This window comes from Gadus morhua, chromosome 2, assembly GCF_902167405.1.
Source record: "Gadus morhua chromosome 2, gadMor3.0, whole genome shotgun sequence".
Lineage (NCBI taxonomy): Eukaryota > Metazoa > Chordata > Actinopteri > Gadiformes > Gadidae > Gadus > Gadus morhua.
The window spans coordinates 3,447,207-3,465,492 of NC_044049.1; the positions used below are offsets into that span (position 1 = coordinate 3,447,207).

Consider the following 18,286-nt stretch of genomic DNA (forward strand, 5'->3'; position numbering starts at 1 on the left):
TCTCTCTCTTTCTGTCTCTCTCACTGTCTCTCTCTGTCTCTCTCATCGTCTCTCCCTGTCTCTCTCTTTCTGTCTCTCTCACTGTCTCTCTCACCATCCCTCGATCAGTCTGTGTTCTTCTCTCTCTCGAACCTCGAGAGAGGAGGAGATCTCGGCCAAGGAGCAGAGTAAGAGTGGAGCAGTCTGAATACTCACCTGTCTGACGCGACCCGTCGTCCCTTGCGTTTTAACGAGTGTTTGTGTTTTCCCCGTTGCCGCGCCAACATCAGTTACTGTCATCCCCTCCAACCCAGTCCTCTCGCTCTGGTGGGTTGGACTCCCTTCCCTGGTATTTCATTTAAAATCCTGAGTGTCTCTGTCTGTGCATGTATGTGTGCGCTTGCATGTGTGTGTGTGTGTGTGTGTGTGTGTGTGTGTGTGTGTGTGTGTGTGTGTGTGTGTGTGTGTGTGTGTGTGTGTGTGTGTGTGTGTGTGTGTGTGTGTGTGTGTGTAATTGGGGTGTCCAGCGGTAGACAGACTCATACACGCCGTGGTAAACCTGTGCCTGGAGCGAGCCCGAGCCAATAGAACCAGGTGTCTCCCATCATGTTCCAGGTGTCCCCCTAATCACTGCGTTTTCCACCCCAGCGCTCCAGAAACCCCCCCCCCCCCCCCCTCCCCTGCGCCACGCGTTGTCTTGTCTGGTTTTCCGTCTAGTTAGTGAACGCTTCCCTCCGTTCCGCGTTCTTCTTGCGTGACGTCCAAGTTCCTTTTCCGAGGCACACATCGCTCACTACTACGTCAAAATGTATCAGAAGTGTGTCGTATCCATGGCGATGACACAGCTCCCCCCCCCCAGCCCCCTTTTCCTTCCGTCCTTCGTCTCTCAGGCAGTAACACGGTTTCTAAGATCTCATTGTGTTCCACGTCGAGATTAAAAAGGGGGGGTTCCCTTAAACTATAACAGGACAGCCCCCTTGAAGGCTGGTGGAGAGTCACCAGTCGGGTAGTTCTGGGTAAGCCCTGGTGGAGTGTGATGTCATGGGTGCCGAGGAGAGCTGTAGGGGCCTCGGTGGGGGGGGGCCCCCAGGAACACGCTTGTGTACTTTAAACAAACAGCGAAAGACGTCGCGCCGCGTACACTAAGCTGTTCCCATGTATGCGTATGCCCATGTGTGTATCGCAGCCTGTCGGCCGCCAGCACCTCTGGTAAGGTAAACAAGTGGGTTCATGTTCCCAGAGACTGGAGGTCTCTTAATCACGCACGCACACACGGGCACAGGCACATGGACAACACACACACACACACATACCTACACACACACACACACGCACACGCAGACATTGGTTTCAGAGCACTGTCCGCATGGCACGGTACATGGGGTCTTCTGAAGCGGTAGTGCTCCCCCTAGTGTGTACTGCAAACGTGCACGGCCACGTGCACCTAGTAAGGGTTTATTGTATGGAAAGTGTGTGGATTTAAACATTTCCGTTGTAAACACTCTCGCTCTCACAATCTTCGGTCGGACTCGCGAGAGCACCAATGTGTTTGCGTAAGGAGGGCCACTTAAACACAATCGGTGTCACACACACACACACACACACACACACACACACACACACACACACACACACACACACACACACACACACACACACACACACACACACACACACACACACACGACCCCTTCCTCCCTCAGACCCCTGTCTAGCCATCAGCCTCTCCCTCCCCCCCCTCTCCCTCTCCCTCCCCCCCCCCCCCCTCCCCCCTCTCCCCTCTCCCCTCCCAGGCCCTAATGACAGGCCGGGGGAGGAGAAAACAGGAAGCGAGGCCGTGATCCCAGTGATGGCATGGAAATTAGCCCGAGCCGCGGCGGCTTTATCTAAACATGAGCTCACCGGGACACCAGCCCCAAGCGGGTGGCAGTGAAGAGATGTGACAGCCATCTTGAACAAATATTTGAAAGAACACACACACACACGTACACACACACACGTACACACACACACAGACACACACACAGGGTTAATTGGAATGGAAAAAGCGCAGCCATGCTCTGGGTTATCTAGTCGGGGCTCACATGTGTGGCCTTACTGTTGTTGTAGACTCGGGAGTGATTGGTTGTTGTTTGGGGGGGGGGGGGGTTGACTGGAGGGTGTAGAAAGTTATGGGTGAGGTAGGGGCAGCGTTTGAATATTTGTGTGTGTGTGTGTGTGTGTGTGTGTGTGTGTGTGTGTGTGTGTGTGTGTGTGTGTGTGTGTGTGTGTGTGTGTGTGTGTGTGTGTGTGTGTGTGTGTGTGTGTGTGTGTGTGTCTGCAGGCTGTAAGCGTGGAGCGGGGGTAAACAGGAAATCGTGTCTCTCCGCTCTCTCACTAATAAAAGGATGTATTATGACACGGCAACATTGTGATTACTATTGATTATGAACAGCGAAAGCCTTTGTGTCTGCAGGTTTGAATCCAACCATGTTATCATCGCAATCGACAAAGGCTCATTGGGTTTCAATCAAATCAAGTCTCACCGTTAACAACGTGACAAGACGACGTGTTCCACAATGTTCCCTTCAAGAGAAGAGATTGTGTACTGTACCAACGGCGATGTCTTGCTTCAAAATGTGACAAATGTAGTTATTGTAAGTTGCTTTGGATAACAGCGTCAAATGCGCTCAATGTAAATGTAATGATTGAATATGGATGTCAACATGGACTTCTCCTCCTCCTCCTCCTCCTCCTCCTCCTCCTCCTCCTCCTCCTCCTCCTCCTCCTCCTCCTCCTCCTCCTCCTCCTCCTCCTCCTCCCAGCCTCTGTATCTGGAGCAGTTGGTGGCGTGTGTGGATGCCCTGCTGACCCAGCTCGGGCGAGACTGTGGCACCGTGAGCCTCCAGCTCCTCCAGGTGCTGTTGACCGTACAGAGCCTGTCCACCGAGCAGGTGCTCAGCGACATGGTGAGAGAGCACGCACGCACACACACACGCGTACATACAGACCCACACACGTACAGACTCGCAACCCCTCGCACACTCTAAGCGCACACACAGACACGCACCCGCGCACGGAAAAACACTCTCACTCGGACGCACGCAAACACACAAGTAGCCCGCACACAATTAGGACCGCATAGACGAGCACACACACACACACACACACAGACACAGACACACACACACACACACACACACACACACACACCATCTGCAACGGTGCACATGCCTGTAATTACCTTAAAAAAGATTATTTGACAGTCCGTCTCAGCGGCCCAGGAATCCCGGAATGCTCCCTCCTTCCCTGTTTCCATGGCAACGTCCCTAACCTTCCCGATGGTTTTATGTAGGCCGCGATCGCCCGCAGAGCGCACACAAGTCTTCCGTGTGTCCCGTGCCGTGTTCTCGTCGACCCCCTCTCCTGAAGATAAACGGTGTGTTTTGATTCCTGGCGGCTGGGTCCACGGCGCGGCCGGCCTTCCGGAGGAATGCTCTCGCACGCGGGTCCGGCGGCCAACGCCATCATTACCCACTTAGCCGGCGGGGCCCAAATTGCACCCTCTGAGGTGTCGCTGTGAATCCACGGGCTGGAGAGAGTGAGTGATTGAGAGGTAGCGTGAGAGACGGCCGGTCCTGGCAGGTGTTTGTGTGTGTGTTTTTGTTTTGCGTGCATGTCACTCATCGCCTGGGGTTTGGCGGTTGGATGTCCCGTCCAGTCATCAGAGCGGGGGTGGTCATCTCGTGGTCAACATCCTCTTCAGGATTGTCTGTGTGTGTTTGTGTCTGTCTGTCTTCCTGCTTGCTGGCCTGTCAGTAGGCTGATGATGAGCACAGGAGTGGGAAGAGGCTGGCACTGATGCCTCACACACACACACACACACACACACACACACACACACACACACACACACACACACACACACACACACACACACACACACACACACACACACACACACACACACACACACACACACACCAACCACAGGCCGTGTGTGTGTGTGTGTGTGTGTTCAACTGACAGCGGGTATTGAGGGAAGGACCACAGAAGAAGAAGAACAAGAAGAACTTAAAGAAGAAGAAGAAAGAGGCTGAGAAAGGCCGCTGGCATTCCCGGACGCCACTTAGTGTTCCTTCCCAGAAGCCAGCGCTCGGGTTCCCATCAGAGGGGCGGCTGGGCTGTCTGACAGTCCTGCTGGGGGCCAGCTGCGACTCAGACAGCGTCCCCCGGGGGCCACGGACAAGCCCAGGGGCCACTTCCTACTCACTCTGAGGAGTATATTTACTGTTATCTCCCAACCGTTTAGCTCAGCTTCACTGTTTGATTTCCTGTTCGTGTGTGTTCGTGTGTTTGTCTGTCTGTGTGTGTGTTTCTGGAGTTTGACATCCTCTAAATGCCTATCTGTTGATGCATGAGGGAGAGTATGTGTTGCCTTTGTGACCCCTGTACTGTGTGTGTGTGTCTGTTTGGCTGCGTGTGACATCCTTTGAATGCCTATGTGTGGATGCTTGAGGGTGTGGGTGGTTATGTCTGTTTGTTGTGTGTGTGTGCGTGCGTGCGTGACGGAGGGACATCCTCTCAGTCTCTGTGTGTGTTCCTCTGTGTGAGCGGGACCCCCGGTCGTGCTGTTGTCGTTCCCATGGCGTGGCGTCGCGACAGATCCCGCCCTGGTCCGAGGGGCTGTGCAGCGTGCACCGCCGCGGAGCACAGCTGCTCACAGCTCAGCTCTCACGCGTCGCATCCGGCTCCCCCCCGTCTCCCACACTTCATACCCCCCCTCCCCTCTGACCGTCTCTCCGCAAGACCCCCCCCCCCCCCCCAGGGGAAACCTAATTCAATCACTTTTACATTCGGAGGAAACATCAAACATGAAATGCCCTTGACCCTGGTCCTCCCATCTGACCCTCCCTCCCTCCCTCTCTCTCTCGCTCTCTCTCTCTCTCGCTCTCTCTCGCTCTCGCTCTCTCCATCTCCCCCCCTGGTCCGCCCGCCTCTCCCCCATCTCCCCCGTCTCCCCCCAGGCCCTGGGCAGCGTGCGGCGGCTGTGTCAGGTGCAGGGCCTGGCCGGCGTCCCGGAGCTCTACCGCCAGCACATGGCCCAGCTGCTGGGCTGGCTGCTGGCCTCGGCCCGCGACTGGTCGGGCTGCTCCCCCCAGAGGCTCCAGCTCCAGATCATCGCCGAGCAGTCGGGTAAGCAGTCAGGCCCACCCTGCATCACCTCACCCCTGCCTCACCACAACACACGTCTACCTGGGACGCTACAGGGGCTCTTGGGTTTCGAGGTGATCCGGTATTAAATTGTGGGGATTCTGCAGCTGTGTGGAACGACATCGGAGGTTTTTTTGTATTCATGTAACGCGTCGGATTGACCTGCCTGAACGCGCTCGTTGGCCGTGCCGGAGCACTTTGTCAGCCAGACAGTCAGTCAACAGCGGCTCCTGTTCTAAGAGGCTGTGTTGTGTTTAAAGGCGGCTTGGTTGACAACTTTTGTTGGAGCCCACCCCCCCACCCCCCCCCCACCCCAGCCGCTGAACTGTTCGACTTTGACGCACATCAAAGACCCGGAGCAACACGCCGCAACACTGTTGTTGTTAACCACATGCACAGACACACACGCACGCACACAATGTGTGTGTGTGTGTGTCAGTGTGTGCCTGTGTGGGTTGGCACGCCTGGCCGACCCATGCGGGCATAATTGGTAGTGAGAATCGGCGGGGTTAAAGGGCTGTGCACTTGCCCTACTGGGCTGGGACCAACACAGGCTGACCCGGGGACAGTGGGCTTTAGACCGTCCTTCTCCCAGCCTATTGTCCCGGGCTGATCCAGGGACAGTGAGCTACTCCGACGGGCTGATCCCACGTGATTAGCCCCTCTGGCGACACACCCCTCTGGCGACCCCTCTCTCCTCCTTCCAACCTCTTCCCCTCCTCTCTCCTCTTCTTTAAGTCAAATTTGTTGCCATGGGTGCCCCGCCATCTCCATCACAACCCCCCCCCCCCCCCCCCTCTGTCTGCTGACCAGTCCAGTCTGGTCTGAGTTCGGCCAGTCAGACCCAAGCGGGTGACCCGATCAAAAGGGCCATACACTTTACCTTCACACTCTTGGCCCTCCATCAAAGCCCCTTTGATGACCTGTGTGTGTGTGTGTGTGTGTGTGTGTGTGTGTGTGTGTGTGTGTGTGTGTGTGTGTGTGTGTGTGTGTGTGTGTGTGTGTGTGTGTGTGTGTGTGTGTGTGTGTGTGTGTGTGTGTGTGTGTGTGTGTGTGGTGGTGATCCAGTCGAAACACACTTCCTCTCCAGCCGTTAATGGGACAACTGGGACCTTGTCCTGGGGCTTACTCAACCTAATCACTGACTCACACACACACATGCACACACGCGCGCGCTTGTGTTTTTTCCTCTGCCGACGGAGACCTCTGTGAGACACGGTGATACATGTGACCCTCTCGCTTCCTCCCCTCGCTCTTTTCCCCTCCGTCACTCTGAGAATAGGTTTCCTTTCCGTGGGTGTCTCGACGGGTACAACAGCAGTGGGGTGACCCATGCTGGAACGGGAGAGAGAGAGTGTGTGTGTGTGTGTGTGTGAAAGGAGAGAGGGCAGCAGACGTTTCGTCATATTGCGCCACTTTCATGTTATTTTCCAATGTGTGTGTGTGGGACTGTATGTGTGTGTGTGTGTGTCTGTGTGTGTCTTAGCCTATTGGATTCTCTGTGCATAACCTTGTGCAGACGTCGGCCGCTCACAGGCCGTTGGCTATCGTTACACGCCCTACAAACCCGATGGCATTGACAACTACCCATAAAGCATTTCAGGATGCCAGTGTCTCCTATCATATCTCCAACTCAGAACCTCATGCCCGGCAAGATCACTATACAGTATATCTATATCTCTATATCTCTATCTATCTATCTATATATATATATATATATATATATACATACATACTGTATATGGCTGGGTAAATATGTGGTCAGACACTGTGTGTGTGTGTGTGTGTGTGTGTGTGTGTGTGTGTGTGTGTGTGTGTGTGTGTGTGTGTGTGTGTGTGTGTGTGTGTGTGTGTGTGTGTGTGTGTGTGTGTGTGTGTGTGTGTGTGTGTGTGTGTGTGTGTGGTAATAACGTGTACTCTGATTCATCTGCTCGTACCCACTATAGGAGCACCCTACCACACACAGAGCTTTCTGTTGCCGTGCTTCATAGACCTAGCGTGTGTCACTGTCTTGGCCGTTCCCAGACGTCCGAACCTCACCAGTGCTCCACTGCTTTATATTGCGAGGGACGTTCCCTCTGTTGTTCTTGCCCTCTGCTCCTACCCAGGATGGCTAAAAAAGGGAACATTTTCCAGACAGTGGGATTTGTTATTTTGTCCCGACTTTTCCAAAGTAAACGTTTGAAGGGTCAAGGTTCGGAAGGGGGAATGCCGACGGGCCTAATGTCATGTTTTCCGGGAAACAAAAGGAAACGCAGATGGAATGTGTTAGTGCTGTGGTGTTAGTGGTCAGCGTGTTACAAACCTCATTACTGATGTGGTGTGTGTCTGTGTGTGTGTCCCAGGTCCAGTTCTAGGGGAGTTTGTGGGCCAGCTGATGGCCCTGCTCCAGGTGTGTCTACAGCCCACCACGGACCCCGAGATGAGGCTCAGCATCTTCACCATGCTGGCCAAGCTGCTTCTGGACGTAGGCAGCAACCTGGACTCACAGGGGTGAGGGGAACACACACACACACACACACACACACACACACACACACACACACACACACACACACACACACACACACACACACACACACACACACACACACACACACACACACACACACTTTGAAGGCAATAAAAATAAATAAACATGTCTGATGCGAAGTCAACATCTTTTCAAGACAATGATCGAATAATCATGGATCCAGCCCCGGTCAGTTGGTTTCAGTCCCCACTTACCCCCGTATTCAGGCGCCATAATACTGCTAGTACTTCTCCCACTCTCAGTAACCTGTAGACACACACACAAGAACACATTGAAACAGAAAACACACAAACCTCGCCAGCAGCGTCCCACCAGAGTCTGGGTTTGAAGTTCAATACCCTGCTCCTGGCTCAACGGTTTGGTTTAATCCTGTTTGCCAACTCTCAGTTCCAAGGCGGTGATTACAGAAGACCGTCCAGCCTCCTGTATGCACAAAAGTCCTCGTCGGTAATGAAAGGCGATCCTAAACTCCCCTTCAACCCCACTGGGAGTCGTACTTCCAGACAAGCCAAACTCAAAAGTCCCCGAGTCCATCATCTCCCCGCCACTTGCGGGCCGATGGGTGGAATTCCATCTTTATTGGGGTCCCCCTCTGACGGGGTATCCCGTTGCAGGGTTACTGTCGCTGGTAAACCCACGCTAGTTTCAGGGGGGTGTCAGACAATGCCCCACGCCGACGCCTCCCTTATTGAGGGGCGACCCGTTTATAAGGGGCTCCTCTCCTGTAACAAGCCCCCCTTACCTCCACCACCAGCCTCTCCTCCTCCACCACCACCTCCTCCTCCACCCAAGCCCTCAGCTGTGCATATCGCACCCTAAGATCAGAGCTCTAATCTGGGGGAATGCGTTGAGCCTGAGGGCGGTGCCCTCCCCAGCTCCCAGCATCCCCCGGCTGTCCCTGTCACTCACCCCGGGTTAAGGGGGGGGGGGGGAGAAAACAACGAAAAACATGGCAGGGTTGCCGTGGTGACCCCTGTACTGTGTGTGTGTGTGTGTGTGTGTGTGTGTGTGTGTGTGTGTGTGTGTGTGTGTGTGTGTGTGTGTGTGTGTGTGTGTGTCGCCGAGGTCGGAGGCCTCATTGTTGCGTCTTGTAGGGTCACGGAGGGGGGGTCCGCGGGATAATGCTAGGGGGGTCCGCGAAGGTACTAACCTCTACGACGTGATGAGACGTGTGAAGGGGTGTTCTCCGAGACTCCACGATGTGTTTTAAATGTACCTGGCAGCGGTATAAAGGCTGAGCGACTCGGGTGAGCTTCCAACCGGCTTACCCCCGCTCCTTAAACAGAGTGCAACCGTATCCTTTTAAAACCCGCGTTATTACTTTAATACCTTCTCGTTTCACGGGTCACAGCCCATCAGCGTGTTTCACGCTTTTTTAAACGAGCATCGGAGACAAAGGGAACCTGTCTTCTCTGCCTCCCCCCCATCCCCGCCTGGTCCCCCCCATCCAACTCCGGGACGTCCCCTTGCCGCTCATATCTGCAGTGATCACAGAGCCATCCCAGAGACCGAAATCACATTACACCTTCAAAGAGCTTCGGAGACCGCAGCCCTGTCCCGACGGGAGGCGCTGCGGTATTCACGTTTATGTTCCCATTCATACTTTAGTCTCTCTCTCTCTCTCTCTCTCTCTCTCTCTCTCTCTCTCTCTCTCTCTCTCTCTCTCTCTCTCTCTCTCTCTCTCTCTCTCTCTCTCTCTCTCTCTCTCTCTCTCTCTCTCTCTCTCTCTCTCTCTCTCTCTCTCTCTCTCTCTCTCTCTCTCCCTCCCTCCCTCCCTCCCTCCCTCCCTCCCTCCCTCCCTCCCTCCCCCTCTCCACCTGAGTGTTGATTTACGAGGCCCTCCTGTGCAATCACAGCCGAGGCAGATTGTAGGCCACACGCGCGCCGTGTCATCAGGGGAACACGATGATGCCCCCACCACCCCCACCCCACCAACCGCCAAAGCCGAGGTGCTGCTCTTTGTTCTGCCGGTCGAAATGACATAATGACAGCTCTGATGGAGAAGGAGGAAGAGGAGGAGGAGGAGGCCGTTTGCGGTCATATCGGACTCTGTTGTACACACAGGCAAACTGGCACGCATATGAATGTCTTTGTTTCATGTGGATTGCGGCCTGTGATTAGAAAGAAAAGAGAGAGGAAGAGGTGAAGCTGAAACTTAAGTTGAAGGGAATGCACCCTTCAAGAAGACAAACCAAAATCAACTGTGTGTGTGTGTGTGTGTGTGTGTGTGTGTGTGTGTGTGTGTGTGTGTGTGTGTGTGTGTGTGTGTGTGTGTGTGTGTGTGTGTGTGTGTGTGTTTATGCCAGTGTCTATGTGTCCTATCTGCTGTGATGTGGGAACAAGGTTTTACCACATCTTAGTGTCTCAGTATTGATGACAGGCCAGCCCTCTCCACAAGCCATCCATGACACCCTCCTCATAAAGCCTGCTGCTGTGTCCCTCCATCGGCGGCACTCAGGCGCCCCCTCGTGGCCGGTCGGCGCCACACCACGTAGCAGTGTGTGCCGTGCGTTTTCCCGATTTGGGTTGTTATAGCGGGACTTTTACGTACTTGTTGTCTGCCAAAACGCGAAGGATCACCGCAGGGCATCCATGGCGTCCATTTTGTTTGGATCAAATCATTCTGCCTCGTCGGTAAATCGACCTTGAATCAAATGAGAATGACGTCCAGAGAGTGAGAGTGGAACCTGGATCCTTGAGATGTCTCACACACTCACTCTCTCACACACACACACACACACACACACACACACACACACACACACACACACACACACACACACACACACACACACACACACACACACACACACACACACACACACACAAACAAACACACAGTACGGGTGAGAGAGTCAAGGCAGTGTTTCCTGGCTCGTCCCACTGGTCTTGTCCTCTGCGTAGCCTCCAGGCTGTAGCGAGGTCTACCTTTACGCGTTGCCTTGCAGTTCTCCCAGCCGCCTTGATAAACTCATGCCCAATCCACCCATTAGACACGCACAAGGACAGCATAGCCCTCCCATCACCCATCACGTATGGGTGATGGGAGGGCTGCATTCATAGGTCCGTCGTCCACTGGTATACCCTTGGCATGATGTTTTGCTGTGTTCATTTGTTGCAGTAGATAGTGAAAGGTACATTAAAGTTAGACTTTGAAGTACTCTGAAGGTAAAATATATGCTTTTTGGGCTTCTAAGCTTTCAACTCAACCCATTTTTTCTCTCTCTCTCTCTCTCTCTCTCTCTCTCTCTCTCTCTCTCTCTCTCTCCCTCTCTCCCTCTCTCTCTCTCCCTCTCTCTCTTCCCCCCCCCCCCCCCCCAGGTGTTTCGGTGCGGCGGCGGAGGGCTTCCTGTGTGAGGTGCTGCTCCCCAACCTGGTGTGGCAGGGGGGCCGCACGGCGGGGGCCCTGCGCACCGCCGCCCTGAGCTGCCTGCTGGCCCTGCTGCACGGGGGCTCCCTCACACCTGGACAGGTAGAGAGGGGCGCACACACACAGAGAGGCGCACACACACACACACACACACACACACACACACACACACACACACACACACACACACACACACACACACACACACACACACAGAGAGGCACACACACACACACGGACAGGTAGAGAGGGGCACACCTATGGACACACACACATACACACACATAGAGGCATTCACACAGAGAGGCACACATAGACACACACACACACAGACATAGACACATACATACACACACAAACACAAACACACAGACAAGCAGTCGCACACACATGCACACACAGAGAGGCACACACAAACACAGGTACACACACACACACACACACAGGAGCACACACACACAAACACAGGCACACAGACACACACAGGCTCAAACACACACACACACAGAACAGTCACAAACGCACGTTCACATAAGAACACAGACATAAATATATCCTCATAAACACGTGCAAACTATAAAACACACACATGGGTGGAGGACACGTAATCGTTACCCCAGGCAGGGACCCCTGCGTTCCCAGAGACCTGTGAATTAGATCGAGTGGACGTAAGGAGCTGGATGACACCACTGGAAACGTGTGGAGCGCCGCAGAAACACTTCCCCACAAGATGACTCATCTCCAAAGAGGAAAACACACGCTTGGCCAATCGTTCAAACCCGTCCGCACATGGCCTTTCACTTCAAACCCTCCTGGTTTAGTCATCGCCCGTCAAAACAGAGTCTCCCACCTGGCTGCCTAGTCAAGTGTAGGGTGTGTTGACTCCCTCTCTCTTTCTCTCTCCCTCGCTCCATCGCTTCCTTTCTCTCGCTCGCCAACTTTTTCACTGGCTCTCTCCCTCCATCCCACCCTTCTTCCCTCCCTCTCCGTCTCTCTTTCTCCTTCGCTCTCTCATGGGCTCTCTCTCTCTCCCTCTTTCTCCCTCTCTCTCTCTCTCTCCCTCCCTCTCTCCACCCGTTCGGTCTGAGGTTTGGATGGAATGGTGAGCAGGTGTTGGTGGGTGGGGGCAGCTGTCTGTATACCTTGGTCCCTGTGGGATAATGCTTCCTCTGTAGCTGGACGGGCTATTATACGCTAGAAATACCCCCGCTGTCACTTCCCCTCCCAGCACCTGCCTCAAGCTGTGTGTGTGTGTGTGTGTGTGTGTGTGTGTGTGTGTGTGTGTGTGTGTCTGTGTGTGTGTGTGTGTGTGTGTGTGTGTCTGTGTGTGTGTCTGTGTGTGTGTGTGTGTGTGTGTGTGTGTGTGTGTGTGTGTGTGTGTGTGTGTGTGTGTGTGTGTGTCTGTGTGTGGACGTGCTCGGATTAATAAAGTAAAATAGTAACGTAACAATAGAGGACATATTTGTGTGTCCAAACGTTCCATCATCTTTGAGGTGTGTGTGTGTGTGTGTGTGTGTGTGTGTGTGTGTGTGTGTGTGTGTGTGTGTGTGTGTGTGTGTGTGTGTGTGTGTGTGTGTGTGTGTGTGTGTGTGTGTGTGTGTGTGTGTGTGTGTGTGTGTACACACGTTTGGATCAGGTCATCATCCGGTCATTAAAAAAGGAAATCAAAGGGCGGAGAAACGTAGCGATCTCTTCCACCACCACCCTGTTCTCCCAGGCTCCATGTTCCGGTTCTTCCTGAGCGCGCTCGGCCCAGTACAGCAGCCCGTCGGTGGGCCCTGTGAATCCCATTAGCTGCTTCCTCTCCCAGACACCCTCCTCACTCTGTCCTCCATGAGGTCACCGCCGGGACGCGTCCGTGCCAACTCGCTCTCCCGCCAACTCTCTCTCTCGCCTCCTCTTCCTCCTCCTCGTCTTTCTTCTGTTTTCCGAGCGCTCGTTCGGGTGACGATGTCACACACAGGAAGGGACAGCTGGTCCTGGCCGACGCTCCGTGGGGTCATGCGGGCTCTCTTTCGATCTGAAATGCTGCAGTATTGAAACTATAGTTTAAGATATATTACATCATTATACATAAGAGACTCTTGGGACTCTTGCATATAATGCTGTGTGCTACGTACCGGTAACTTTACTCTCTCACTCTCGCTCGATCACTCTTCCGACGCTCTTCCTGATAAAGGGATGAGATAATGTACTGAGATAATGCACTGAGATGTTCGTGATCTATCATGATTATGAACACATCAAGGACATCGATTCAGTCTTCTCCTCGAACTCCCAGTGACTTTGTCCACAAGGTAACTCTGTGTGTGCCTGTGTGCGTGTGCGTGTGTGTGTGTGTGCTCCAGCTGCTGTGTGTGGAGCAGAAGCTGTGCTCCACGCTGCTGGGCGGTCTGGAGGAGTCCTCCCCGACGGCCCGGCTGTTCGCCTGCCGCTGCCTCTCCCTCCTGCTGGCCAAGGTGGGGGCCAGCCTGCACCCGGACGCCCTCAACAAGATCTACCCAGGTAGGGGGACACACACACACACACACACACAGACACACACAGACCAGCCTGCACCCGGACGCCCTCAACAAGATCTACCCAGGTACACACACAGATGCACACACACATACACACACAGACACGCACACACATGGTTCCACACTAATATGCACGCACACAGACGCAGGCAAACACACACCCGGGCACAGGCAGATGCACTCATAGTCAGACAGACCCCCATGCAGACGAAAATACCCTTTTCCACAGAGCGATGTGAGCCTCATGGTCGTGTGTGTGCGTGTGCGTGTGTGTGCGTGTGCCCCCTCCCCCCCCCCCCCCCCCAGAGCTTGTGAAGCGTCTGGACGACAGCAGCGACCAGGTGCGTGCCGTGGCCCTGAAGGCGCTGGGCCTGTGGCTGTCCAGCCTGGGTGAAGACTACCACCCCCATCTGTACGGCGCGCACCTGGAGTTCCTGTTCCAGCAGCTCCTCCTCCACCTGGACGATCCCGACGGCTCGGTGCAGGAGCAGGTGCTGGGTGAGTCCGCGTGTGGGAGGGGGTCGCGGGGGCTGGAGGCCGTACCATGAGGGGCTTGCACGTCGCGTACTTCGGTCGGCGCGGATACAAGTGATGGCGCTTCGATCGACTGTCACACCGGTTTATCCATCGAGCGAAAACACCTGGCCTCTGTTTGGGATCTGGAAGGCCGAGGTCAGCGTAGTTCTGTGGTTCCGACGATCGTGACATCAACAGTGGGGGAAAAAAACTATTTTTCCACGACTCTCTCCTAGTGTTTTCGGTGTGGTTAATGGCAGATATATAACCTCACTTCAGAGACTTCCAGGGACAGGAGGGAAACAGAGATGTTTGTCATTCCCTGAGTGATTTCGGCAAATCACATCAGCCTCGAGCTGACGCCGTTTACATTCAGGATGCCCGTGAACGACCTCGACAAACTCGTCCTTTTACTTAAAAGGTACTTTGTGCTGATCTCTCGAGTCAAACCATCTGCACATTGAATTCATCGCATAACAAGCCCTGCCCTAGTCACGTGATCCTCCGAGGAAAAACAAACAAGAGTGTGACCGTCTCTTGCTTTACCGTGGGATCCCGGTGTACCGGAACCAAAACAGGACCGATGGAACCATCTGGAAAGAGGTTCGATGATGAGGGATGAGCATGTGCTTGTGTTCCACCCCGTGAATCACAAGCCTGGGGGATTTTAGCATTGAGCGTCGTGACTTTGAGGTGATCCGCCGAGTGTTTTGTGAAGCCAGCATTGGTCGGGGGGGGGGGGGGAAGAACGTTGAGGGATATTGGATGATGACAGAGGAGACAGTAGAGGAGGGCTCTGCCGGTCACGGATGGAGGAAGGAGGAGGGGGGGAACCCGGGAGGTGAGAAGGGCGGATGGGTGTGGAACCGGGAAGACTCTGAGGCTTTGATACGAGCGGGAGATGGAGAGCGAGTAGGAGAGCGAATGCAGAAGCTTTGATATGAGGAGGAGAGATGCAGGCTCACCAGCCGGTGAGCCTGCATCTCTCCTCCTCATATCAAAGCTTCTGCATTTTTCTCGCTCTCCTACTCGCTCATCACCGGGCCCAGCTGGAGCTGCGGCCTCTTTCCCACACACACGCACACCCGCACAGACACACACGCACGCACACACACGCACAAGCACACACAGACACACACAGACACGGACACTTTAACAAGGCAAGTCCATCAAGGGCTTTCATCAGTTGAAGTTGTGTGTGTGTGTGAAATGTTACAGTGCAAGTACCCCCTTGAGAGATATCTACAAGTACGCAGGCTAATGTCTGTGACATCTATTACATACCACTGCTGCCCACACAACCCAGCTCTGTGATGACCCCCCCCCATATCCTCACACAGGGGTTAGCTTCCAACTGTACTGGTTTATCAATCGCACATCAAAACAGATGGTCCCACCTGGCTGCTCTCAACTCTCAACTCTCAATCACTGGGTCTCTCTCTCTCTCTCTCATGACAACCACATGGAGAAAGAGCCTTCTCTCCATCCCTGCACGTTTCTGTATCCACATGATCCCCCTGTCTACTTGTGTCCGTCCTCTCTCTGTCTCCAGTACGCTCTCGCTCTCCTGCCCCACGTTTTACCCAGAGACGTCACGGTTTCCCTCAGTTACCGGTAGCCTTATTTTATTTATGCATTTAGAAGATCCAGGGCTGACTTTTTTCTCTTCTCTGCTCCTCTCCTCCTCTCTCCTCTTCCTCTCTCCTCCTGTCTCCTGCTCCTCTCTGCTCCTCTCTGCTTCTCCTCTCTGCTCCTCCTCTCTCCTCCTCTCTGCTCCTCCTCTCTCCTCCTGTCTCCTGCTCCTCTCTGCTCCTCTCTCCTCCTCTCTGCTCCTCTCATGGTTGTTAGAGCAGCCGATCTCTGCTCCTCTCTCATGGTTGTTACTTGTCATTAGTCTTGACAGGGTGCTGGTGAGTGGTATGAATGTCCAAGACAGAGGCCCCCTCTCTTCTTTTAAGGAGGAGGAGGAGAGGGAAGGGAGGAGGAGCAGCAGGAGGTGGAGGGCGAGGAGGAGGAGGAGGAGGAGGAGGGGAAGAGGAAGGAAGGTGGAGAGGGAAGGGAGGTGGAGGAGGAGGGGAAGGAATGATGAGGAGGAATGAGGAAGGGAGTGGGGGGTTCAATTCTTTACATCCACCAGATCCAGCAATAGCTCCCATACCAGGGATTGTAGCTCTCCCACAGGGCCGTTGGAAGGCTTCCAGGGGCAATAAGTCGTTCCTCTTAAGGGTCTGGGACCTTGCTCTGAGGAAGCAGGATCAGGCAATAACGTAAACCTGGTTTTGACTTTGATATCTATACTGTGTGTGTGTGTGTGGGTGTGGGTGTGTGTGTGTGTGTGGGAGAGGGATGTCCCGACGGCCCGCTGAGTGACAGCCTCGTGTCTGACGGCAGAACCCCCGTCCCGGTCGGGAAGCGTCCCGCACGCTGGTGCACGACTCCCCCCCGCCCCCCCCCCCCCCCCCCACTCCTCTTTGTTCCTCGTTTTCATGATCCAATTCGTATGCTTCTAGGATTTCAAACGTACGTCTGTGAAGTGGCTGGATGTCTGGCAGCGGCCCTGACAGCATGACGGACACACACACGCACGCACACTTATACACACACACACACACACACACACACACACACACGCAAAAACAGAACCCCACCACCACAAACCCTGTAATCCCACAGCCTTGGCAGCACGTCTGTTACCTGCTAACGCTTGCACGCAATCACACACACACACGCACACGCACACACACACATTTATGGCTGAACCAGTGCCAATAAACTCCTCATTGTTCTCATTTGTTTCCCACCCCAACCAGTTCCAGGCCGGTACCGTGTTTAAAGATTGTTCCCCGTCAGGAACAAAGTTCCGCGCGGTATCACTTGATACGCCGGCACGGTTAAACTCATTTAGGGTGATGGACTTGTCACACGCTCCGGCAGCACCTGTGCAAGTGCGGTTCCCTAAGTATTTCCCGTCCACACCAATTTGGAGTAATACTATATACACGCATTGATCTCACAGCGGGTCCCGGGGACGAGAGGAAAGGGTAGGGTAGAGTTGACGTGTCGCCATCTGCTGGAAAACTACTTGCACTTTGGGATGCTCGGTTTATGCGGTGCATCGGCGCCATCTGCTGGTGGCCCAGCACACTTGTTTTTATACACAATATAAACGTGCGGAAAACAGTAGTTGCTAATGGGCCATAGAAGATCATGTTCCCTCATTCCGGCCCGGTGACAGAACAGTTTGTACCGTGTACCTTGGGCCCTTCATTTATTATGCATTCCTTTGCAGGACATCACATGAGCAGCACAATATGTGCACACAATGCAACAATTGGCAAATAATTTGCTAACAATCAAGTTTACCTCACGCTCAATGTGTTATATGTGCTCAGTCACCTTAACGTCTGACTGTGTCCTGTGGCTTCCCCAGGGGTGCTGAAGGCGGGCAGCCGGGTTCACCCTGCCCTGTTGGAGAGGGAGACACAAGCGGCCAAGGACAAACAGCGCAGCCCGGCCTACTGTGAGCAGCTGCTGCTGCACATCCACTCCCTGCCGAGAGGGGGAGCTGTCGAGCCTGCTCAACCCGCAGACTCATAAAGTCCCGGTCGTTCCGCTCGCTGTCCGCAGAGGGCGCTGTCGAGCCGGATGGCAATGGCGTTTGTGCCTTCATTTGAAAGATGGATAAAACGTGCATGTTCTCATTTTAATGGCAATTGTTCATTTTTTTGAGTTGTTCTCATCTTAACTAAGCTAGAATAACTCAATGAGTGATATGTTAACTGTCATGGGTTCGAGATCAAGAATTTAGGTTCAGATTTATTTGACTTCTGTTATTGTCATGCCAGATACACTGCGTTTATTTTACTGATTAGAGAAAAATTTGGACGTTTGTGAAATGAGATGTTTTATACCTAACATGTATTTTTACGTTATAGGCTATATATTAAAAAAAATACTTGCTTTATATTTTAATAAAAGTTAAAGTGAGGCTCCCCGTCCTGTCTTTATTTATTAGGTACTGTATCGTTGTGTTGTATTGATCATTGAGCCAAATGTCGAGGTTGGGAGATGGTTTTAAAATCCAACCCGTTCCTATAATGTCTCGCTGCGGCTTGTAGGATATGGACATCCAACGTCCAAGTGCTGTCACGTGATTCCACTTGCCACCCCCAC

The 18,286-nt window shown here is 53.7% G+C and overlaps 1 protein-coding gene across 1 annotated transcript in view; it reads left to right on the forward strand.

The window, feature by feature from the left end:
- The window catches only part of dnaaf5 (dynein axonemal assembly factor 5), a 32,280-nt gene extending 14,179 nt beyond the window's left edge, over positions 1-18,101 (forward strand). Inside the window, exons 7-13 of the mRNA XM_030345619.1 lie at positions 2,784-2,927; positions 4,986-5,154; positions 7,518-7,665; positions 11,027-11,177; positions 13,424-13,580; positions 13,904-14,095; positions 17,544-18,101. Coding sequence (XP_030201479.1) covers positions 2,784-2,927; positions 4,986-5,154; positions 7,518-7,665; positions 11,027-11,177; positions 13,424-13,580; positions 13,904-14,095; positions 17,544-17,710 — 1,128 coding nt within the window. The 3' untranslated portion in view covers positions 17,711-18,101. The remainder of the gene's footprint in view (positions 1-2,783; positions 2,928-4,985; positions 5,155-7,517; positions 7,666-11,026; positions 11,178-13,423; positions 13,581-13,903; positions 14,096-17,543) is intronic.
- The last annotated feature ends 185 nt before the right edge of the window (positions 18,102-18,286 follow it).